The 24,920-nt window shown below is 39.8% G+C and overlaps 1 protein-coding gene across 6 annotated transcripts in view; it reads left to right on the forward strand.

Annotated features, from left to right (window-relative positions):
• LOC124616789 overlaps nucleotides 1-24,920 on the forward strand; it is a 125,772-nt gene that overhangs the window by 12,538 nt on the left and 88,314 nt on the right. For 4 of the 6 annotated variants that reach the window (XM_047145213.1, XM_047145208.1, XM_047145212.1 and 1 more), the window contains exon 2: nucleotides 15,491-15,689. The exons of 1 other annotated variant lie outside the window; for it this stretch is intronic. In XM_047145213.1, the coding sequence (XP_047001169.1) occupies nucleotides 15,491-15,689 (199 nt within the window). Of the gene's footprint in view, nucleotides 1-14,009; nucleotides 14,112-15,490; nucleotides 15,690-24,920 lie in introns of all 6 variants that reach the window. One more of the 6 variants, XM_047145215.1, reaches the window with a different exon arrangement.

A 24,920-nucleotide genomic window follows, 5' to 3' on the forward strand; every position in this document is an offset into this window, starting at 1 on the left:
TGAACCCAGCCAGCAGGAGTCATTGGTGCTGACATGGGCAACAATTTGCAGTCGGGTGCACCCAGTGCTCTCTGTCGCCGCCGGCAGGGCCTCCTCCACATCTCGGATGAGACCCCCTGTCAAGCAGACAGAGTGAACACTGGCCTTCTTCCCCGACCTTTCCGCTATTTTCCTAAGGGGCTCCATCACCCGCCTAACGTTGGAGCTCCCAATAACTAATAAACCCCTCCCCCCATGTGCCTGCTTGGACCTTGCTGAAGAAGCAGCCACATGTCCACTCACAGGCAGAACGGGCGATGCCACACGGCCAGCCTCCACATTTACCCTCCGCCTCGTGCGCCACGAACGCCGCTGAAAAGCAACTGGAATCACTCAACAGAGGAAAGTCCACTGGAGCTGACGGGATACCAATTCGATTCTACACAGAGTACGCGAAAGAACTTGCCCCCCTTCTAACAGCCGTGTACCGCAAGTCTCTAGAGGAACGGAAGGTTCCAAATGATTGGAAAAGAGCACAGGTAGTCGCAGTCTTCAAGGAGGGTCGTCGAGCAGATGCGCAAAACTATAGACCTATATCTCTGACGCCGATCTGTTGTAGAATTTTAGAACATGTTTTTTGCTCCAGTATCATGTCGTTTTTGGAAACCCAGAATCTACTATGTAGGAATCAACATGGATTCCGGAAACAGCGATCGTGTGAGACCCAACTCGCTTTATTTGTTCATGAGACCCAGAAAATATTAGATACAGGCTCCCAGGTAGATGCTATTTTTCTTGACTTCCGGAAGGCGTTCGATACAGTTCCGCACTGTCGCCTGATTTACAAAGTAAGAGCCTACGGAATATCAGACCAGCTGTGTGGCTGCATTGAAGAGTTTTTAGCAAACAGAACACAGCATGTTGTTATCAATGGAGAGACGTCTACAGACATTAAAGTAACCTCTGGCGTGCCACAGGGGAGTGTTAGGGGACCATTGCTTTTCACAATATATATAAATGACCTAGTAGATAGTGTCGGAAGTTCCATGTGGCTTTTCGCAGATGATGCTGTAGTACACAGAGAAGTTGCAGCATTAGAAAATAGCAATGAAATGCAGGAAGATCTGCAGCGGATAGGCACTCGGTGCAGGGAGTGGCAACTGACACTTAACATTGACAAATGTAACGTATTGCGAATACATAGGAAGAGGGATCCTTTATTGTATGATTATATGATAGCGGAACAAACACTGGTAGCAGTTACTTCTGTAAAATATCTGGGAGTATGCGTGCGGAACGATTTGAAGTGGAATCATCATATAAAATTAATTGTTGGTAAGGCGGGTACCAAGTTGAGATTCATTGGGCGAGTCCTTAGAAAATGTAGTCCATCAACAAAGGAGGTGGCTTACAAAACACTCGTTCGACCTATACTTGAGTATTGCTCATCAGTGTGGGATCCGTACCAGATCGGGTTGACACAGGAGATAGAGAAGATCCAAAGAAAAGCGGTGTGTTTCGTCACAGGGTTATTTGGTAACCGTGATAGCGTTACGGAGATGTTTAACAAACTCAAGTGGCAGACTCTGCAAGAGAGGCGCTCTGCATCGCGGTGTAGTTTGCTCGCCACGTTTCGAGAGTGTGCGTTTCTGGATGAGGTATAGAATATATTGCTTCCCCCTACTTATACCTCCCGAGGAGATCACGAATGTAAAATTAGAGAGATTAGAGCGCGCACGGAGGCTTTCAAACAGTCGTTCTTCCTGCGAACCATACGCGACTGGAACAGAAAAGGGAGGTAATGACAGTGGCACGTAAAGTGCCCTCCGCCACACACCGTTGGGTGGCTTGCGGAGTATAAATGTAGATGTAGATGTAGATGAACCCGCCACTCCCCTTGGGGAGAGTTTGGCCCAACCGCGCCCCATACCCGCGAAGATGTCTCGACAGCAGGGACAGTGGGTGAAGCATGTAACACCTGGGGTGTACCATGCGACGCATCAGACTCCCCACTGCTGCTACACTCCGAGGCAGCAGCTTGAAGAAGGCTGACCATGGCCATCAACACAGCTCAGCTGTTCGCGAACAGTGGCCAGCTCCTCCTGTGTCCGTACACAGGAGTCACACGTCCTATCCATCCTAAGAAATCAATTTACTGTGGAGAGTTAATCAACTTTTAACTGGACTGCTAATTCACTAAAGGCGGCTGATTGTTGACTAAACTGTGATTGCTAGCCACTTCTTGCAGAAAACAATGAAAATAGCACTACCTGTATCTGGACTGTATTGATTTAACACTAGCACTACTACACTATGGTTGACTAAAGGGACGCTCTCTGACTGTATTCAAAACAAACACAAAATCTATGGAACACTATTACCAGCACTCGACAATTAAAGCTCCCTAAAAGCAAAAACACACGGAAGAAGAAGTGACAAGTAAGAAAAATGCAGTTAATATTTAAATTAAGGTAGCTCGCTGCACAGCAGACGTGAAGCAGACGGCAGTTAGGACCACACTGAACAGATACAATTTTTCAAATCTTTGTAACATAAAGTAGGTTTCAGGTTGTAGGCTGAATGGCTCTATTTTTGCCTCTTTACCGGTAAAAGTGCATGTGGTGGAATAGGAAATACAACTAATGTGAAGTGAGTAGAGCGAGCCTACAAAGAAAGACCACAGACCAAATTCTTACAATAGAGGAGTTGTATGTCTTTTGCAAGGATGATGTTACAGGCATCACCTATTTTTTTTTGTCAAGAAAGAAGAGGTAGTTCTTCATATCAAAATAACCCTTCAAACTAGATTTGAAAACTATACAGCAGTGAAAGGAACAAAGCAATTTTACCAGTTCCTTGACATTGCAGGAAACTTAGTGCGATGCTGTGTAACATCAGAAACCAAAATTTATGAGGATCATTGTGTCTGTAAAATTACCTCTCTGTGTAACACTGATAATTGATATAGTGGTGTGTGTGTGTGTGTGTGTGTGTGTGTGTGTGTGTGTGTGTGTGTGTGTGTGTGTATGATGGACAATGTTGGCTAGCACAGGTTGAAAGAATAAGTTTGGAAACAATGATGTTTTTGTGCATATTTCCCACTCTGCTGGTCAAAGAACATCATTCAAGAAATCTACTAGTGACACAATCTAAATATCAATGAAAAATGTATTAAGGAAGCTTTCAGTGCTTGAACTTACAACAGCAACTGGGAGGTCTTATTGTGTGTCACTAAGAAGTAGTAGAAAATATTTATTTTAAATTTGTTAAAATAATATAAATGTTTAGTCGAGTAATTTTTCAAGTCTCTGCATATAATTCAGTATCTTAACTTCAGTAATAATTGATCACGTCTAACCAATAATCACACATGAATTAGGCAACAGTTACAAGATCAGTTACAAGATCAGTTGTAGTGTAATGTGAATTATTTTCTCATTTTGAAAAATTCATATCTATCTTCACAGACAAATATCAACATTGGAATTTTTACAGTAATTTGCTATCATATACATGTACAAAATGTGCAAAAATCAAATTTTCATATTCAGTCTCACCAGAGACAACTAGCTCCGAGCTTTACAAAAAAATAAAGATTTTTCAAATTTCAAAAATTTATGAAAAATTAAGGAACAATGATGGTAAACATATAATGTGAACCCAGGTCATGGTGGTTTTCTAATAATTATGGTCATCATCACAGCCACTTGATAGTTACACCTTTGACACTTATTGTGCCATCTATATCTGTCATGGGACTACTTTTTTCTAAACAAAGTTAGTTAGTTAGGCCCTAGTTAGTTAGTTACGTGTTCGATTGATCAGTAGCACGGAAAAACCGTTATGATGTGGAACGTGTCAAATGCACAAGAAATGTGCACAGGAAACAAGTTTTTTTTAATTTTATTCATTTATTTTTTTATTTATAGTGTTATACTTAAATATTTCTATTATCTATCCCATTCCCTTAAATGGCACAAAATGCATATATTATATCTCCAGATTTATTTACTCATATTCAAGAATTCATCTATTGAAACTTCTACTGCTGTCTGTCAGACATTTTATTTCATCTGATAATTTATCAAAAAGTTTTATAGCAGCATATTTTGCTCCTTTCTGTGCCAAAGATAGGTTAAGTAAAGGATAGTGTAGTTCTTTCTTTTTTCTGGTATTGTAATCATGACTGTCGCTGTTGATTTTAAACTGGTCCATGTTGTTGAGAAAAAATTTCATTACTGAGTAAATGTACTGTGATGCAGTTGTAAGAATTCCTAACCTTTTAAACAGATTCCTACAAGATGTGCGACTATGAACCCCACAAATTATTCTACCTACCTTCTTTTGAGCAGTGAATACCTTTTGCCTAAGTGTTGAGTTGCCCCAGAATATTATTCTGTATGACATCAGAGAGTGGAAGGATGCAAAGTATTTTAGCTTACTAATTTCTACATCCTCAAAATTGGCAATTATTCTGATTGCAAAAGTTGATGAACGTAGTTGCTATAGGAGATCCAAAATATGAATTTTCCAATTAAGATTCTCGTTTATATGTTCACCCAAAAACTTAATATGCTCTACCCTAGCTACTGACTTCTTTTGATGTGTTATGTTTGTTGAAGGAATTATACTTTTTGCAGCAGAAAATTGGATGTACTGTGTTTTTTCAAAGTTCAGAGCAAGCCCATTTGCAGAAAACCAATTAATAACTTTTCCAAAGACCTTATTTGTATCATTTTCTATCGGACTTTCTTTTACTGGATTAATAATTATGCTTGTATCATCAGCAAACAGTGTCAGTTCAGCATCTTGTTTCACATAAGAAGGGAGGTTATTCACATATATCAAGAACTGGAGGGGACCCATGATCGAACCTTGTGGAACACCTAATGTAATTTCACTCCAGTTAGATGAGGTGGCAAACTCCTTTGAATCACTTGAAGCATATAGAGAGACTTTTTGCTTCCTGTTCTGTAGATATAACGTAAACCACTCATAAGCTGTTCCATTTATACCCGAGAATTGTAATTTCTCTAACATAATGTCGTGGTTCACACAATCAAATGCTTTGGATAAGTCACAGAATATTCCTACTGGTGACATTTTACCATTTAAAGACTCTTATTATGTGGACAGTGAAATTGTATATTGCTGTCTCAGTGGAACAACGTTTCTGAAATCCGAACTGTGATTTACTAAGTATCCCATTACTGTTGAGATGGTTAACCACTCTTGAGTACATTACTTTCTCAAAGATTTTTGAAAATGCTGTAAGCAAGGTTGTTGTTGTTGTTGTTGTTGTCTTCAGTCCTGAGACTGGTTTGATGCAGCTCTCCATGGTAATCTATCCTGTGCAAGCTCCTTCATCTCCCAGTACCTACTGTAACCTACATCCTTCTGAATCTGCTTAGTGTATTCATCTCTTGGTCTCCCTCTACGATTTTTACCCTCCACGCTGCCCTCCAATGCTAAATTTGTGATCCCTTGATGCCTCAGGACATGTCCTACCAACCGATCCCTTCTTCTAGTCAAGTTGTGCCACAAACTTCTCTTCTCCCCAATCCTATTCAATACCTCCTCATTAGTTACGTGGTCTACCCATCAAATCTTCAGCATTCTTCTGTAGCACCACATTTCAAAAGCTTCTATTCTCTTCTTGTCTAAACTATTTATCGTCCATGTTTCACTTCCATACATGGCTACACTGAAAGTATTTGTATGGAGTGTTGCCATGTATGGAAGTGAAACATGGACGATAAATAGTTTGGACAAGAACAGAATAGAAGCTTTCGAAATGTGGTTACAGAAGAATGCTGAAGATTAGATGGGTAGATCACATAACTAATGAGGAAGTATTGAATAGGATTGGGGAGAAGAGAAGTTTGTGGCACAACTTGACCAGAAGAAGGGATCGGTTGGTAGGACATGTTCTGAGGCATCAAGGGATCACCAATTTTTTTATATATATATATATATATATATATATATATATATATATATGGTTATAATAGAGGGAAACATTCCACGTAGGAAAAATAAATCTAAAAACAAAGATAATGTGACTTACCAAATGAAAGTGCTGGCAGGTCGACAGACACACAAACATACACACAACATTCAAGCTTTCGCAACAAACTGTTGCCTCATCAGGAAAGAAGGAGAGGGAAAGACGAAAGGATGTGGGTTTTAAGGAATGACTCCTTACCCTCTCCCTTAAAACCCACATCCTTTCGTCTTTCCCTCTCCTTCCTTCTTTCCTGATGAGGCAACAGTTTGTTGCGAAAGCTTGAATTTTGTGTGTTTGTTTGTGTGTCTGTTGACCTGCCGGCACTTTCATTTGGTAAGTCACATCATCTTTGTTTTTATATATATATATATATATATATATATATATATATATACTTCAATATAATGGAAGGAAACATTCCACGTGGGAAAAATTATATATAAAAACAAAGATGAGGTGACTTACCGAACAAAAGCGCTGGCAGGTCGATAGACACACAAACAAACACAAACACACACACAAAATTCAAGCTTTCGCAACAAACTGTTGCCTCATCAGGAAAGAGGGAAGGAGAGGGGAAGACGAAAGGAAGTGGGTTTTAAGGGAGAGGGTTAAATATGTCTGCTTGTGTCTGTATGTGTGGATGGATATGTGCGTGTGTGCGAGTGTATACCTGTCCTTTTTTCCCCCTAAGGTAAGTCTTTCCGCTCCCGGGATTGGAATGACTCCTTACCCTCTCCCTTAAAACCCACTTCCTTTCGTCTTCCCCTCTCCTTCCCTCTTTCCTGATGAGGCAACAGTTTGTTGCGAAAGCTTGAATTTTGTGTGTGTGTTTGTGTTTGTTTGTGTGTCTATCGACCTGCCAGCGCTTTTGTTCGGTAAGTCACCTCATCTTTGTTTTTATATATATATATACTTCAGAATTTGAAAGAGAGTATTCCAGTCAACATTGTCAAAAGCTTTCTCTAAGTCCACAAATGCTAGAAATGTAGGTTTACCTTTCCTTAATCTATTTTCTAAGATAAGTCGTAGGGTCAGTATTGCCTCACGTGTTCCAATATTTCTACGGAATCCAAACTGATCTTCGCCGAGGTCGGCTTCTACCAGTTTTTCCATTTGTCTGTAAAGAATTTGCATTAGTATTTTGCAGCTGTGACTTATTAAACTGATAGTTCGGTAATTTTCACATCTGTCAACACCTGCTTTCTTTGGTATTGGAATTATTATATTCTTCTTGAAGTCTGAGGGTATTTCGCCTGTCTCATACATCTTCCTCACCAGATGGTAGAGTTTTGTCAGGACTGGCTCTCCCAAGGCTGTCAGTAGTTCCAATGGAATGTTGTCTACTCCCGGGGCCTTGTTTCGACTTAGGTCTTTCAGTGCTCTGTCAAACTCTTCATGCAGTATCGTATCTCCCATTTCATCTTCATCTACATTCTCTTCCATTTCCATAATATTGTCCTCAAGTACATCGCCCTTGTATAGACCCTCTATATACTCCTTCCACCTTTCTGCTTTCCCCTCTTTGCTTAGAACTGGGTTTCCATCTGAGCTCTTGATATTCATACAAGTGGCTCTCTTTTCTCCAAAGGTCTCTTTAATTTTCCTGTAGGCTGTATCTATCGTACCCCTAGTGAGATAAGCCTCTACATCCTGACATTTGTCCTCTAGCCATGCCTGCTTAGCCATTTTGCACTTCCTGTCGATCTCATTTTTGAGACGTTTGTATCCCTTTTTGCCTGCTTCATTTACTGCATTTTTATATTTTCTCCTTTCATCAGTTAAATTCAATATTTCTTCTGTTACCCAAGAATTTCTACTAGCCCTCGTCTTTTTACCTACTTGATCCTCTGCTGCCTTCACTACTTCATCCCTCAGAGCTACCCATTTGTCTTCTACTGTATTTCTTTCCCCCATTCCTGTCAATTGTTCCCTTATGCTGTCCCTGAAACTCTGTACAACCTCTGGTTTAGTCAGTTTATCCAGGTCCCATCTCCTTAAATTCCCACCTTTTTGCAATTTCTTCAGTTTTAATCTACAGTTCATAACCAATAGATTGTGGTCAGAGTCCACATCTGCCCCTGGAAATGTCTTACAATTTAAGACCTGGTTCCTAAATCTCTGTCTTACCATTATATAATCTATCTGATACCTTTTAGTATCTCCAAGATTCTTCCATGTATACAACCTTCTTTTATGATTCTTGAACCAAGTGTTAGTTATGATTAAGTTATGCTCTGTGCAAAATCCTACCAGACGGCTTCCTCTTTCATTTCTCTCTCCCAATCCATATTCACCCACTATGTTTCCTTCTCTCCCTTTTCCTACTCTCGAATTCCAGTCACCCATGACTATTAAATTTTCGTCTCCCTTCACTACCTGAATAATTTCTTTTATCTCATCATACATTTCTTCAATTTCTTCGTCATCTGCAGAGTTAATTGGCATATAAACTTGTACTACTGTAGTAGGCATGGGCTTCGTGTCTATCGTGGTCACTACAATACGTTCACTATGCTGTTTGTAGTAGCTTACCCGCACTCCTATTTTCCTATTCATTATTAAACCTACTCCCGCATTACCCCTATTTGATTTTGTATTTATAACCCTGTATTCACCTGACCAGAAGTCTTGTTCCTCCTGCCGCCGAACTTCACTAATTCCCACTATATCTAACTCCAGTCTATCCATTTCCCTTTTTAAATTTTCTAACCTACCTGCCCGATTAAGGGATATGAGATTCCAAGCTCCGATCCGTAGAATGCAAGGAAACTGGCCAGTAATTATTGATATCTGTGGTTTCCCCCTTTTTTGTAGAGAGGCCTGACAATGGCATATTTTAACCTGTCCAGAAAAATACCCTGAGTCAGTGATGCATTACATATGTGACTTAAAACATCAGCTGTAATTGCTCCACATCGTTTTAATAACTTGTTTGAGATGTCATCTACTCCAACAGAACATTTATTTTTCAAAGATTTAATAATTTGCCTTATTTCACAAGAGGTTGTTGGATGAAACTTAATCTAAAATTTTTCAAAACTGCCTCTTCCATGCACTGTCTGGCTTTTTCTTTTGAACTATTCTCATCAATTTTTTCTCCAGCACTTATGAAGTGATTGTTATATATATAGGCTACCTGTGTACTGTTGGTTAAGGTGGTCTCATTCTCTTTAACAGTAATACTAACTACCCCAGTGGTTACTTTTCCTGTGTCCCTTCTAACAACATTCCACATTGATTTGATTTTACTGCTGGAGTTGTTAATTTCTTTTCTAACATACATATTTCTTGATTTCCTTACAACTTTTCTCAGTATGTTACAATAATTTTTATAGTGTAAAACTACTTCTAGATCTTTACTAGTTCTTGCTGTCTCATACAGTTTTATTTTTCTTTCTGAAGACACTTTAATACCTGTAGTAATCCAAGGTTTCTGTGGAAAGTTTTTGGTGTTACATTTAGTAAGTTTCTTTGGAAACAATGTTAAAAAAGGGATATAAATTTATCAAGAAATATGCTTCACTTATCATTAACATTTGGCTCATTATATACATCTTCCCAGTTTACATTTCCTAAATTTTCTCTGAAGTAATCTGTAGATACCGCGTTGAGCACCCTCACACTTTTACTTAATGGTTTCTGAAGTGTATACCCTGCTAGGTTAATCAGTTGTGCATCATGGTCAGATAATCCATTTACCACAGGGAAAACATGTGTTTGTTCTGCATCCTCTTGCTGTACAATTGCATTATCTATTAGAGTACTACAGTCCTGAGCTATACGTGTAGGGAAATTGAAAACTGATTCTAAGTTATATGTTGTTAACAACACTTCTAGTTCACTTTTCCTATCAGAATTGCTTAGGAAGTTAACATTGAAATCACCACTTCCTCTTTTTGTCTGACAGACAGCATAATAGGGAGTCAAACTTTTTTTATGAATAGCTTCCAATCTCCTAGTGGAGACCTGTACACTGTTGCTAATATCAACACAACATTATCTAGCTGAAGTTCACATGCACAAACCTCAAAGTGCTGATCAACACAAAATTTGCTTACTTCAACAGTTCTGTATTTATACCCTTGTTTTATGAAAATGGCAACTCATCCTTTATCCATACTAGATCTAAAAGTGTAAGATGCTAAATTATACCCATTTATACTGACATTTTCCATCCCCACAGTTACATGGTGCTCACACAGACAAAGTATATCGATCTCATTCTTATTTTTGAGATCATCTAAACACATTATCAACCCCTCCTTTTTTTTTTTTTTTTTTTATTCCCCTGAATTCTGGTGAAATAAGTTGATACCACCCTTAGCGTTATCCCTACTTGTTGTGCATGAAGTTTCTTTTCTTCTATTTTCCTTGGTTGTTGTCTGTCTGGAATTTGGCTTTAACCTAAAAAGCCTGTCTGCCTGGTCCCTATAGCCAAAGGGATCACCCCTTGTGTGACTATGCCCCCCCCCCCCCCCCTTTACAGTATCTGCTACTAGAGAAGCTAACTTTTCTTTCCCTTCCTATTAAGGTGCAGGCCATGTGTAGTGTAACCCCACCTGCCAATAGCAACTGGAACAACACTCCAACACTCATGTGAGACTTTGCCGGTGTCTGGTGCATCCCGTTCAGGTCAGTGTTAACACACCTTACAGCAGTGTTTACCCAGGGCTGATCATGGCGCTGAAAGACCTCCACAAACCCCACATTTGTGTGCCCAGTTTCTGCTCCTATTTTATACAGGTCACTCCTAATACTATGTCTTGGATTCCTAGCCAGGCTGTTTCCTGCTCCCCCAACTATAATTACCTGATCTTCCTTCTCAGAGTCCTTGCATAGCTGACCTAAGTTTTCTGTAACCTGGCTAAGGCTAGCACTTGGTTTCACAGAACTTGTGACCTGGTACTCTGTCCCTAATTTCTCCTGAAGCTGTTGGCCCAAACCCCTCCCATGACTACTACCTATAAACAGAATTTTTTTTCCTATTCTCATTTGATCCCAACCTGTCTTTTTTTCTTTAAGCTAGTATTCTGCTTCAACCGACATTCAACTACATCTGGACGAGGCCCTTCCTGTACTCCTTCAGATAGCGAGCCAAACTGATGTGCTAACTGAATTTCAGAAGTTTTATCAATTGTTTCCCTTTTCGCCCTTTGCTTGCTACCTTTTCCCAGCACCCAGAGTCCTTTTACTCCCTTAACTTACATAATTCCAAATTCGCAATTTCTAATTCAGCCTTAAGGGCACAAATCTTTGCCTCCTGATCCGCAATTTTTCTGTCCTTTCTACATAACCTACACTGCTATGGAAGAGCCTAATTATCTACCCTTGTTTCCTCTCCGCTGCACTCGCCCCAATGAAACCACAACCTACAGTCTATACAGAACACCCCCTCTTTCAAATTTCTACAGCAACCACCACACTTGTCACACATGGTTTGATAGTAAGACGTAACACAAAAGCAGAAAATAACTTCAACAACACAATAGTTTCATAACCCATACTAATACATAACTAAAACACTAATGTAAACAAACTTATAAACAGGTATAAACCAGCCCCCCCCCCCTCCCCACACACACACAATATCTTTCATATCCATCCGCACATATACAGACACAAGCAGACATATGTAAAGGCAAAGAGTTTGGGCAGAGATGTCAGTCGAGGCGGACATCTCTGCCCAAACTCTTTGCCTTTACATGTGTGTGCGTGTGTGCGCACGCGAGTGTATACCTGTCCCTTTTTTCCCCCCGCTCCTGGGATTGGAATGACTCCTTACCCTCTCCCTTAAAACCCACATCTTTTCGTCTTTCCCTCGTTCCTGATGAAGCAACCGTGGGTTGCGAAAGCTTGAAAATTGTGTGTGTGTTTGTTATTGTCTCTATCAACGTACCAACCCTTTCGTTTGGGAAGTTACAGAATCTTTGTTTTTAGAATATAACTTCAAATTGAAATGTAAGGTAATATTGGGTTCAGTGTAGAGGATGTGATATTAATATCTGGCATTCTCTAAGTATAACAGTTTGTGCTGACCAAGAAAATGTAAGTGCAGATTTGTCATGTATTTGTTAGTTTTTTGTGGAGCGAGTTTGAGAGATACTTTATTTCCTCACATCTGGATCAAGAGCCGGAGTATAAGATTTAGAACAATAACAGCAGCCAGTCATCATAGAAGATGATCTCATTTAATGCATGACCAGTTTCAGGCTTGTGTTTATCTTCAGATGCATTTAATGTAAATCCACACGAAGATGGGCACAAGCCCGAAACTGGTTGTGAATTAGATAAAATTACCTTCTATTGTGAGTGGTAGTGGTTATTATTCTGAACTCTATAAAGAAACACCGAGCGAGGTGGCGCAGTGGTTAGACACTGGACTCGCATTCGGGAGGACGACGGTTCAATCCCGCGTCCGGCCATCCTGATTTAGGTTTTCCGTGATTTCCCTAAATCGCCCCAGGCAAATGCCGGGATGGTTCCTTTCAAAAGGCACGGCCGACTTCCTTCCCCGTCCTTCCCTAATCCGATGAGACCGATGACCTCGCTGTCTGGTCTCCTTCCCCGAAACAACCACCCAATCTATAAAGAAACAGCCACTTAGTTCAACTGTGTCCATTATGGAAAAAATTCACTAAACCTAATCGTCATGTCACAGTGATAGACTGAACTGTAGCATAGCCGGTAGCCTAGGTTAGGTACGAAGGTGTCAGTTTGGTTGTGGGATGATGAAGCCATTGCATATTGTCGCAAGATAAAGCTATTTTTTGCTAAACGCAGTTTGTGGTGAGAGACGTGTTTTGTAGACAGAGGCCTAGATTAGGTTGGAAGGTGACAGATTGATTGCGCGTTCATAAGACCAGCAAATGAGTCTGGACAATCTTTTACATACATTGCGCATTGTAGTTAAATTTACATCCCTAATGAGAACTCCTGTTTCCCCAAGCATTTAGTTATTATTTTCAATTTTTTAAAGGCATTTACAACAAGAACTTGCCTAGCCCAAAAACCCGTATTACTGTGGAGGTCCCATTAGTTTGTTGGAGCCTATGTTAATACTGCTTTGTGTTGAGTGTTTTCAGCAAGGCTCCTACCACTGCCATACCAGTGACGCCATCAGTCTGTCAGTGTTAACTAATTCTGTTTCCTGTCTTGTGTCTGTATCGACAGAAACTTTTGGTGTATTGTGGTTCACTTTCTGTTGACAAACTGGATCTTGGTACTTGTCCAGCCTTTACTAAAAGCAGTGATAACTGCCTGATTGTAACCACTAAAGGTAAAACAGTAATCAGCCTGAAAGTTGATTTGAACACCACAGTGCTTTATTAGGCTTTGTCCTATTGGTGGAGGTGTGAAGTTGGCTACTTCCACCTTTTAAACTGAATTGACTTGCCCAGTGTGTTAAAGGGGAGCCTACAGTTTGACATGTGTTCTGAGCCATGTTGCAACTTGGCATTTTTCACATGAACAAACATTTATGGAAGCAAAAGGAATGTTAAATGATGGAAAGAATTGCTAGGACTGAGTGTTGATTGATTCTTGATTGATTGATGTATTTACGCAGGGATCGTTTTAGTGACATACGATTTGTCATCCTAGTACAATGAAAATAAATAGCTCTACACACACACACACACACACACACACACACACACACACACAGTGTATATAAGCATGCTTTTATGAGGATGATACAGGGGTTTTGATGTGACCTTGATGAAGCATTTGCCTAAAATGGTGTAGGAAAATGATGGAAAACATAAATCAGGATGACTGGATAGAGAAAACACCTCCCATATATGAGATCAGTCTCTTAACAATTGCACTGCCTCATTTGGTTAATCCATATTGAACAATTTTCTCAGACTTTTGGATTTTTAATCTGGCGTTTTATCACTGCACCACCAGTACTTCACGATTACACTATGGTTACTATGGTCTCACCTACTGTGGAGTTGTGGCGGCAGCAGCAGCAGCTGTTGTTGTTTCCATCTGTACCGCTTTAACAATGGTGTTGCAGATGTCAGCTCAATATTTACCTGAAGTAATTTATGGAGTCCATGAAAGAACTAAATTGCAATGGCCGGATGTGGATTAGGGCCTCCATACTTCCAAATACAAGGTCAGTCTGTTAACAACAGCGCCGCCTTGGTCAGTTTATACCTAGTGAGTAGTTGGTCTCCTTTATGGATTCTTACAGAACAAGTATCTCGTTGTGTAAAAGGCTAATGCTACACTGTTAACGAATTTCTCTGTGCCAGTCACTGTGCCCACCATCAACTGTCAGAATTGTGACGTTTAGTTTCCATTTAATGTATGAAAATTAACCATTTGCTTGTGTGACAAATTGAGTTGTTATCCTTCTATTACGAGTAAGATGTTGAGTTCATGAAGAAAATACGAAGCAGAACTTCAATATATGATTTTTCCAAGGGGGAAATAATAGTGTGTAAATACACTGTGAAATTCGGGGGAAATAATGGTGTGTAAATTCACTGTGTAATAACAATTGTTTGACTGTCATTTACTGGGTTTAAATTTTTGTGTCAAACCCCCTACCATTTTGTTATTTTACTAATTCTTCATTGTGTAGCATGTATTGCTTAGCAGGTACTTTTACCTGCTTATTTAAATAAAATTGTTTCAGTAATTACTTTCATCTCTGTAGACATTTTAGTGTAAAATTTTATTCTCTTGAAGAAAGTGTTGTTTGTGTTCATACTTAAATGATAAATGTATTTTCAGTCTAGATCTTGATTCATGAACATGGCGAGAACTGTGTTGTTGTTGTTGCTGTTGTTGTTGTTGTGTTTTTTTTTTAAAAAGGAAAATGTCAACAGGAATTTCCAATTCCTGCAAGATCAATATTTTTGTTGTGTTTAACTGATTCGTAGATGTCATTCCGTAGTGTAGTTAAAATCTCCAGTGTATTGACCTACCTTGACATAGAGCCTGATTGCTATCTATTTATTTCATTTTTTTTATTCTTTCAGTCCTTTTCTGTTGCTTGAAAACTATTTTCGTGTTTTGTGTATTCCTTCCCTAGAAAAGAATTCTGTAGCTAAGAACTAGTTGTACATATGAATCACTTGTAACTAAAAGGCTTTGGCCTGTACCGTATGGCCTTTTAAAAACCAGGCTGAAGTGCTTACAAAAAGGCAACACTGTTTTGTTGGCTGCCTCAAAGCACATGCTGGATTACTTGTGTGTTTCGTTGTTGTCTTGTTTATTAGCTGAGAAATGAGAAGTTGCCTTTCATGAAATAGCTCGTACTGATGACATATTTCTTCTGCGAACTTTGGAATTATAACAACTCTTTATTAACAATGAAGTGTAAGTATATTTATTGAAATTAAACTAAAATAATTGAATTAACAAAATGATGTGTTAGCTGTTAACATTTACTATCAGACTATTTTTATTGCACATGCTTGTAGCTTTAACGTAATACATTGGCTGATCTGATGTATCATGGTGTATATTGTATTTTTCATTTTGCAGATGGCTCCAAAATACTGCATCCCAGGACGTTTCAGCAACTATGGAAACTCCATGAAAGAAACAGGCTACTGTATTCTGATTTCCAACTGATCGGGACAGGGCAGCTACATTGTATAAAGCTATTCCACAAAAAGACTGGAAACCTTCAAAATATGCAGTTGTTTGCATCAAACATTTTGGAGAAAGTGATTTCAATTATGTAGGTGTATCTTGCAATGAGGAAGGAAATATTCAAGAAGTTGGTAGTAATAGGAAACTATTGTAACCCAGCGCAGTGCCAAGGATATTCTCAGGTTTACCAAAATGTTTTAATAATGCCAGTACTTCATCTTATGATGTCATGGTATGAGAAGAGAGAGATAACTTAAAATATTGGAAGAAAAACTGAACCAGTGGTTGAAAAAGGATTCAAATTAGCAGTAAGATAAATGACAGCAGTGAAAATAGTTCCAAGTGAAAACTGCATGTAGAAAATTCTTTTGTGTGCTTTTGGGTTTTACGGTGTAAAAGTGATACCACCCCCCCCTCCCCCTCCCTCCCCAATTCCTGTTAGTGGTGGTATACAAGAGAATTTAAAAGTTCAAATTTGTATTAAAAATTAAATTCTTAGAGTATCACAGCTGTCTTGAATACTTCCTGGCCAGAAACAACAGCGATGGTCCAGTTGCAGACCTGGTTGATTAGGTATGTTTGACACAAAAAATTTTGCCTCTAATAATTTAATATCTGACTTGGAAGGGGTGGCATTTGTATACAAACAACAGAAGAAAAACTGTGGAAGGAACTACTTTTTCTAGTGGGTCAAATAGTGCTTATCCTCAAAAAGAAGAGAAATTACACTTGTGAAACAATATCCTCGCATTCCTTTTGTATGAACAGTCAGCCTTGTAATGTTTTAAGGCATACCGTATTAGTTTTGCCACGTCCCAAGTACACTTTACAACATCCCAAATACATGCAAAGTCTGCAAAGAAAGCTTTGTTTGTCTGCTGATGTTGCAAATGAAAACAGGAATTTAGAACCAACTTTCTAATGCTAAGTGACAGAGATTAGCATGTTGTTGTCCAGATGGATGAAATCTATGTTCATTAGAAGCTTTCATTTTGTAATGGCTCTATAATGGGGTTAGCTGAAAGTCAGCCTGTTTGTAGCACAAGAACTTTGGTCATTTGAAAGAAATTGTTAGTTTAATTCCAGTAAGATACCTCACACATTGTGAGTTACTGCAGCTTACATTGAAAGTACTGACTCTCATTTCAAGCTGTTGTTTCTGATAATTGCTTGAACGAAACATGTTTGTCATCTTGAACAATGAACCATCAGTTTAGGTCCGTATGCTTTTGATTTTGTACATATATTCAGGTATATTAGAAACATCTGGTTATGAAAGATATTGACAAACAGAATCCAGTAAAAAAATTTACATCTATATGCAAAGTTTCCTGCTATTAAAGACCTATACAAAAGTGAAAGTATTTATTTATTTAGCATATGGCTAGAGATACAGCATCTGTCATGATTGAAAACTACTCTTGTATGTCTAGATTACTAATGTAGTCTATAGTTTGTGGAGTCGCGAGAGCAAAGTCACCAACACTGCCATTATCCTTTCTTGTCCTACATTCGGTGATGATGTGCTGGATCATCTGTTGTGTAGCCCCACAGTCACACTCAGGCATTGAACAAAAAGTTCCACTTGAAGTGGGAGGCTGCACAATTCACATGGTTAGTTTGGATTCTGTTTAGTGTTGACTATTGTCTGCGAGGGAGGCTGAAACCAGGTGGCGGCGTCTTGTTCACAGGCAGCATTTGTCGTTAAGTTTCTTCTGCCACTCAATGGTAGTTTGGTAATTGCTGTTCCTCAAGTTCATGCCATCTATTGTTGGTGGTTTCCTCAAACGCAGCCGACTAGCATTTGCGTTGCTGATGTCAGAATGTATCGGTAGTTCTGGATTGTCCATTATTTTGTTGAATTATCTTAAGAGAATATCTTTATGTCTGAGATCTTGCAGAGGGGTATGACTTAGTACTGGTAGCCAGTGTATGTGAGTAGATTTGATTGTGCCAGTGATAAGACGCATTGTGGCATTTAGTTGGGTATCTGTGATATTTGTATGGGCACTATTGAGCTGGTAAGCAGCACAGTATTCAGCAGTTGAGTACACTAACCCTAGAGCAGAGCACCACAGAATTGCGGCTGTAGATCCCCAAGTTGTTCCACATAGTTTATGAATTATGTTGTTGCGAGTTCTTATTTTTGTAGCAACATTTTGAAGATGATGATTGAAAGACAGCATTCTATCCAATATGACCCCTAGGTATTCAGGGTATCTGTTGTGTCTCAATTTCTGGTTGTCCATGCACATCTTTAACTCCCTATTACCCATTTTGTTGTTGAGATGAAAGCAACAAACTTCAGTGTTACTGGTGTTTGGTTCGAGTCCCCACTTTTTGATGTACTGAGTCAGCTTCTTGAGGTCTTCTGTCAGGATCTCTTTCGTTTGTTCAATGTTTTGTTTTCCGGTAGCAAATGCCCAGTCATCTGCATATCCGAATTTCCTTGAAAGCTTCTCTGGCATGTCTGAAATGTACAGACTAAACAACAAGGGAGCAAGAACAGACCCTTGAGGCAGCCCATTGTTCTACGATCTTTTATTGCTTACATCAACCCCCTTATACACACAATTGTCTTTGGCTCAACATGGATTTAAAATTCGTGCAGTTCTTCTACATGAGATAACTTTAAGGAGTGTGTAGAGTACTCCGTCTTTCCATACTGTATCTAGGCCGCTGTTAAATCTATGAATGCCACTGAAGTTTTGAGTTTTCATTGATAGCCTGCTCCTATGTAAGTTGTAAGAGACATAACTTGATTTGTTATATTCCTGTATGGTCTAAAGCCCACCTGTTACACTGGAATTATCTTGAGTATATCAGGACTAATTCTGTTCAGTAAAAGTATTTCCAGGAGTTCATATGCAATGCTGAGCAAGGCAATAGGTCGGTAGCTTTCTGGCTTTTCACTTGGTTTATTTTTCTTCAATATAGCAATAATCTTTGTCAGTTTGAAGAGCATTGGTATATGGTGTCTTTCAAGAATAACAGTGTAGAATTTGGCGAACCAGGCATGAACCTGTTTTCCACAGTGAGCAAAGAACTCTGGGTGTAGGCCGTCCTCACCAGGGGCTTTACCTAATTTAGTGTTACTGATGGCGGTGTTTATTTCTTCCAGGTTGAATGGTTTGGGTTGTGTCGTTGGAGAGCTACATTTAAGGAGTTTCATTTCTTTCTTTATATCCTCAGTAAGATTTTTGCTCCTTTTGCTTTTGGAAATTATGACTATATACGAGGCAAGTTTGTTTGGATGGATTTCTGATGTCCGTGCAGTTGTTTTTCCATCTCCAAGCTTCCTTAGAAGAGACCAAGCTTCTCTGCTTGATTTTGTGTAGTCAAGTGAGCTAACTTTACCTTCCCATTTTTTTCCTCCTGGCTGCATCTAGGCTGTGTACATCTACATCTACATTTATACTCCACAAGCCACCCAACAGTGTGTGCCGGAGGGCACTTGATGTGCCACTGTCATTACTTCCCTTCCCTGTTCCAGTTGCGTATGGTTCGCAGGAAGAACAACTGCCGGAAAGCCTCCATGCACGCTCGAATCTCTAATTTTACATTCGTGATCTCCTTGGGAGGTATAAGTAGGGGGAAGCAATATATTCTATACCTCATCCGGAAACGCACACTCTCGAAACCTGGACAGCAAGCTACACCATGATGCAGAATGCCTCTCTTGCAGTCTGCCACTTGAGTTTGCTAAACATCTCCGTAACGCTATCACGCTTACCAAATAACCTGTGACGGAACGCACCGCTTTTCTTTGGATCTTCTCTATCTCCTGTGTCAACCCGACCTGGTACGGATCCCACACTGATGAGCAGTACTCAAGTATAGGTTGAATGAGTGTTTTGTAAGCCATCTCCTTTGTTGATGGACTACATTTTGTAAGGACTCTCCCAATGAATCTCAACCTGGAACTCGCCTTACCAACAATTAGTTTTATATGATGATTCCACTTCAAATCGTTCCGTATGCATACCCCCAGATATTTTACAGAAGTAACTGCTACCAGTGTTTGTTCCGCTATCATATAATCATACAATAAAGGATCCCTCTTTCTATGTATTCGTAATAGATTACATTTGTCAATGTTAAGGGTCAGTTGCCACTCCCTGCACCGAGTGCCTATCCGCTGCAGATCTTCCTGCATTTCGTTGCTATTTTCTGATGCTGCAACTTCTTTGTGTACTACAGCATCATCTGCGAAAAGCCACATGGAACTTCCGACACTATCTACTAGGTCATTTATATATATTGTGAAAAGCAATGGTCCCATAACACTCCCCTGTGGCATGCCAGAGGTTACTTTAATGTCTGTAGACGTCTCTCCAGTGAGAACAACATGCTGTGTGCTGTTTGCTAAAAACTCTTCAATCCAGCCACAAGGCTGATCAGCTATTTCATGGTCATTGCTCTCAGTAAATCGCTGGTAAACCTTTTCACTTTCTTCACTCCATCCAGGAATATATTCTTTGCGATACCCTCTAGGGACATGTTTCTTTGCTGCAGATATCATAGCTGCTATGGATCATTCATAAGCATCATTTGTAGGTGGTATCCAACATATGCAATTGTCAAGTTCTTTCGTGAAACCAGGCCAATTTGCCTTATTGAAATTCCAATGTGATCAGGGGGATTTGGGTGCCAATTTCGTGTATCACAGGTCTGTGCTGGCTATGAGGGAAGTCATTGAGCACCTTTCAAGTAGTTGGTAGAGGTTTGTTTCCTTCGTCTCTGGACACAAAGCATAGATCAGGACAGTACCCTCTTTTTCCAGGCTGCTGAGTTAAACGTGCTTCGGTCTTTGGCATCAAAGACGTGGAAGAGGTTGTTTCTGTCCATTCATTCCGCTACTGCTTCACCATTTTCATCATTAGTTTTGTATTTACAATTCTGGTGGTGATGGTTGAAATCTCCAATGTAGACTCCTGGGTGTGGTCAGATGTCTGCAACATGATTGGGCCACTTGGAGTTCGGAGGTTTGTAGATGTTTGAAACCTTAGTGTCGCCTACTCTAATGACAATGGAGTGGATGTCCTCCTCAGTGCTAGTAGACAGAAGAAAGGCTCTATCTATAGTATTTCGCACATATGTAGCATTACCATAGGCATGATGATATGTTGCTCCTAGAAGATCGCAGCCTGGTATTTTTCCTCTGGATTGCAGCTGCTGTTCCTCACTGGTGTGCGTTTCTTGTATGGCTACCAGATCAACTTCATGAGAGAGTAGCAGTTTAGATAAGGCTTCACTTTTAGCATGACTAATACCTTCAATATTTAGTTGTCGCACACGTAGGACAGATCCCAGGATCCTAGTGGTAGAAGGACCCTTTGAGAAATCATTCGTAATCGTCATAATTCCGTGATGTATCTTGATCAGGAGGTTAAAAGAGACTTTACGTCTGATCGCATATTTGTTGTTGCTCCCTTAGCACCACCCAGGGGTCACATGTAGGTTACGTTAAGGTTAGACCTACACGACATGAGCAACATTGGACCCCCAAGTGAAAGGAATAAATTACTTAGACCTGCACAAAAATTTTGTCAGAAAACTTTATTCCAAAATACAGAGATACAAAAAGTTATTTTAGTAGATAATATTTTTCATGAAACTAACCTCTCTGCACTGAAATTAAGTAATGATGACTCAGGTACAATGATATTCCTATAAATAATTCACAAATGGTGGGAAAATTTTAATACGAGGGTAACACAAAAATTATCTGGACTTCATTGAAAAAAACAATTTTTGCAGTAGTCATACTGCATCCTGCAAATGGGTGCTTACAGTTGGTACTACTATGGTGACTGTGCGCCTCACTTGACCTTCATCACAACAAGTGAGTCAGCAGTGGCAGTGTAAACATGTCCACCCTGCTAGCAGTTCACACAAAGGAAGAGCAAAGGGCAGTGATAAGATTTCTTTTGTCAGAAGGAGTCAAAGGGGCAGAAATTTATTGCAGACTGTTAGCGCAGCTCAGGGACTTACTTACATTGCCATGGTCAGACATTTCAAGTAGATAAGAAAGTTCAAAAGTGGCCAGACAAATTTGACGCAAACAGGAAGCAGGGTCCCTTCAACAACTTACAAAATGGAGCAAGCTCAATTTATGGTTTTGCCAAATGAACAGGTTACCATCAGTGGCGTAGCATCTGCGTTGGTTCTGCCTGTACCATCATCCATAATGAATTTCGTTAAATTTGTGCATGATGAGTGCCACATCAGTTCACTGAAGAACACACTCAAACGTCTTGAGATCTGCCAGTGCTTACTAGGTGATTACAAAAGAGAAGGCAAATCATTTTTGGAAAGAATAACGACCTATGATGAAACGTGGGCTCATCACAATGAGCCAAAATCAAAACGCCAGAGTTTTTAGTGGAAGTACCCCAAATCACCATTGAAGAAAAAATTTAAGTCTGCGGCCCCGCGGGAAAGGTTATGCTGACTGTACTTTGGGACACAAAGGGCTTATACTGAAAGAAGGGAAAAACCATAAGAAAAGATGACTACTGTGAATCATTGACTAACGAACTTAAACCAGCAATTCACAGCAAACGGTGGTGTTTTTTGTCATGGAAAGTGTTGTTGTTGTATGATAACACTTGTCCTCACATGGCTTGCTTTGTGCTTGAAACCATCCCGAAATTGAGTTTGAAGCTTCTGCAACTTCCGACTTACAGTCCAGATCTTGCTCCATCAGATGTTTGTTTGTTTGAACTGCTGAAAGATGCTTTGCGAAGTCACAAATTTTCTTCAGTGGCAGAAGTGCAATATGCGGTGCATCGGTGGTTGCTGCAACCATTTGAAAACCTTCATTTCAGTGGAATACACAAGCATGTGAACTGCTGGACCAAGTACATTTCAAAGCAGGAAGACTATATTGAAAAGTGTGAGAGTCAAACTGTGTTTTTGAAGTAAATAAAGTGTTTTATGAAATGTCCGGATAATTTTTTTGACTTACTTGCTTTGCAGTCCAATGAAATGAGCATTAAAGAGGAACCTGCTGGAACTGCCATTTTCATCTGCAGATGATGAAAGTTTCAAATTCACCAACAGTTTCCTAAAGTGGCCAGATGTGTGGAACAAAATGAGTGTTGCAAATAATTGCTAAGAAGATTCTTGACAAGGGACACATTTTTTGCAATGCATGATGCAGCTAAAACAATTAGAGAAGCAATTATACACTTTTCAATTGAACTGAAAATATCGTGCGTTCTACCATGTGGATTTAAAATTGATGGATTAGAAAACATCAGCAGTTCATATTGCTGCATAAGAAGCTGAGTAGCACTGTGGTATAGTGGTTGTGATACTAAACTGTTGCATGGAGGGTCGTGAGTCCAAAACTCACTTGGACTGTATAGTTTTAATTTCTATATTTGGTTCGAGTACATTCTAGAAGTATCCACAAATGTCAAGAATCATTGTACTGGAATGTTCTGTAGCTGTATATATATACTGTATGTGTTCTGGCCGGAGGCAGTTCACTCCGCGCTCTTGTATGTGCAAGTGCTGAATAAACCTTTGTTAAGTGAAGTTAGTGTTCATCATTCATCTAATTACACCTTCCTCTACGTGACATTATTCTCCACTGTTTAGAAGCTCCAGCTGATCTCCTAGCCGCCGCAACTAAAGGGTGCGACCTTCCTTGGAGGTGAGGCCGCAAAAAAAAAAAAAAAAAAAAAAAAAAACCAGCCCAAGCTCTTGTGGACTCTGGAGCATCATATTCAGTCATTTCGGAGAAGTACCATCGCCAGTTACAAGAAACCGTATTTGTCGACAACAAAACATCTCTGCTGAAAGTGGCCAATGCGAAATATGTAAAACCTACAGGAAGATGTACCATTCGTGTGGGTATAAGTGGCCATACACAGCCCTTAGAATTCATCGTCTTACAAGAGTGTAGTCATGACTGTCATTCTCGGATGGGGCTTTTTGAAAGCTGCTCAGTTAATTATAGACTGTGGTCGTTTGAAGATTATGCTAGACGAGATGAGATACTATTGACAGGAAGATGCGCATCTGAGTGTGTGGAGACTATGTGTGCTGGATGAAGTGATCATTCGTGCAGTCAGCGCTAGAAAGATAACTGTCATGTGTCATGCCATGTATCAGCCCATGGATCTTGTAGTGGAATGTAAGAGGAACACACCACTGAAAAATAACTTGGTCATCCCAGCTTCTGTCATCTCGTTTGAGAATGGATTCGGTGAATTGTGGATAGTTAACTGTCGACGAGAAACACAGATCCTTCCAAGACGCATGTGCGTAGCAAATGCTGAGCTGTTAATTGAAGAACAGCTGAGTGTCATAGAAACCTTCCATGCTGAGTCTGTGGGTGAAATTAGTGCTACCACTACGAGACAAGATCTTCTAGGTCAACTATCATCAGATCTCACTAAGGAACAATAGAAGCAGCTACTTCCCATTCTTCAAGTTCTCTGAATGCTTCAATCTACAGGTGGAGAGCAAATTAGACAAATTGATTGTGAAGCACCATATTAGCACTCAACCAATAAGCCAGAGAGCATACCGTTTGTCAGCAACGAAACGAATAATTTGCGACGAGGTAGAGAAAATGATGAAGAATGACTGCACTCAGCCTTCGCAGAGCCCATGGTCATCACCAGTGGTCTTCGTCGGGAAGAAGGATGGCAGCTGCCGCTTTTGTGTTGATTACAGGAAGCTTAATAAGATAACTAAAAAGGACGTTTACCCTCTTCCACGAACTGATGATACACTAGATTGTCTGAAGAGGGCTAAGTTTTTCTCAACCATGGACGTGTACTCGGGATACTGGCAAATCGGAGTAGATGAGGCTGATCGTGAGAAAACTGCATTCATCACCCCTGAGGGCCTGTATGAGTATAAGGTAATGCCGTTTGGTTTGTGTAATGCACCAGCACCTTTTGAATGGATGATGGATAATCTTCTAAGGCACCTGAAGTGGACGATGTGTCTTTGTTGTTTAGATGACATTATAGTGTTCTCAGAGACATTTGATGAACATATAAAAAGACTGAGGGCCGTTCTTAAGTGTCTCCAAACAGGCAGACTGAAACTCAATCCAGGAAAGTGTCTCTTTTGGAGCAAAAGAAATCAAAATTCTTGGACACCTTGTGTCAAACGAAGGTGTGCTGCCAGACCCAGAAAAGGTGAGATCTATAACGGAATTTCCTATTCCTAAAAGTATCAGAGTTGTGAGAAGCTTCCTCGGATTATGTTCTTGTTACCGTCGTTTTATCAAACACTTTTGTATCAAAGCCAGACCACACCAAGAGTTGTTAAAAGCTGATGCTAAATTTATCTG

This window comes from Schistocerca americana, chromosome 1 (genome assembly GCF_021461395.2).
Source record: "Schistocerca americana isolate TAMUIC-IGC-003095 chromosome 1, iqSchAmer2.1, whole genome shotgun sequence".
NCBI classification, from domain to species: Eukaryota; Metazoa; Arthropoda; class Insecta; order Orthoptera; family Acrididae; genus Schistocerca; species Schistocerca americana.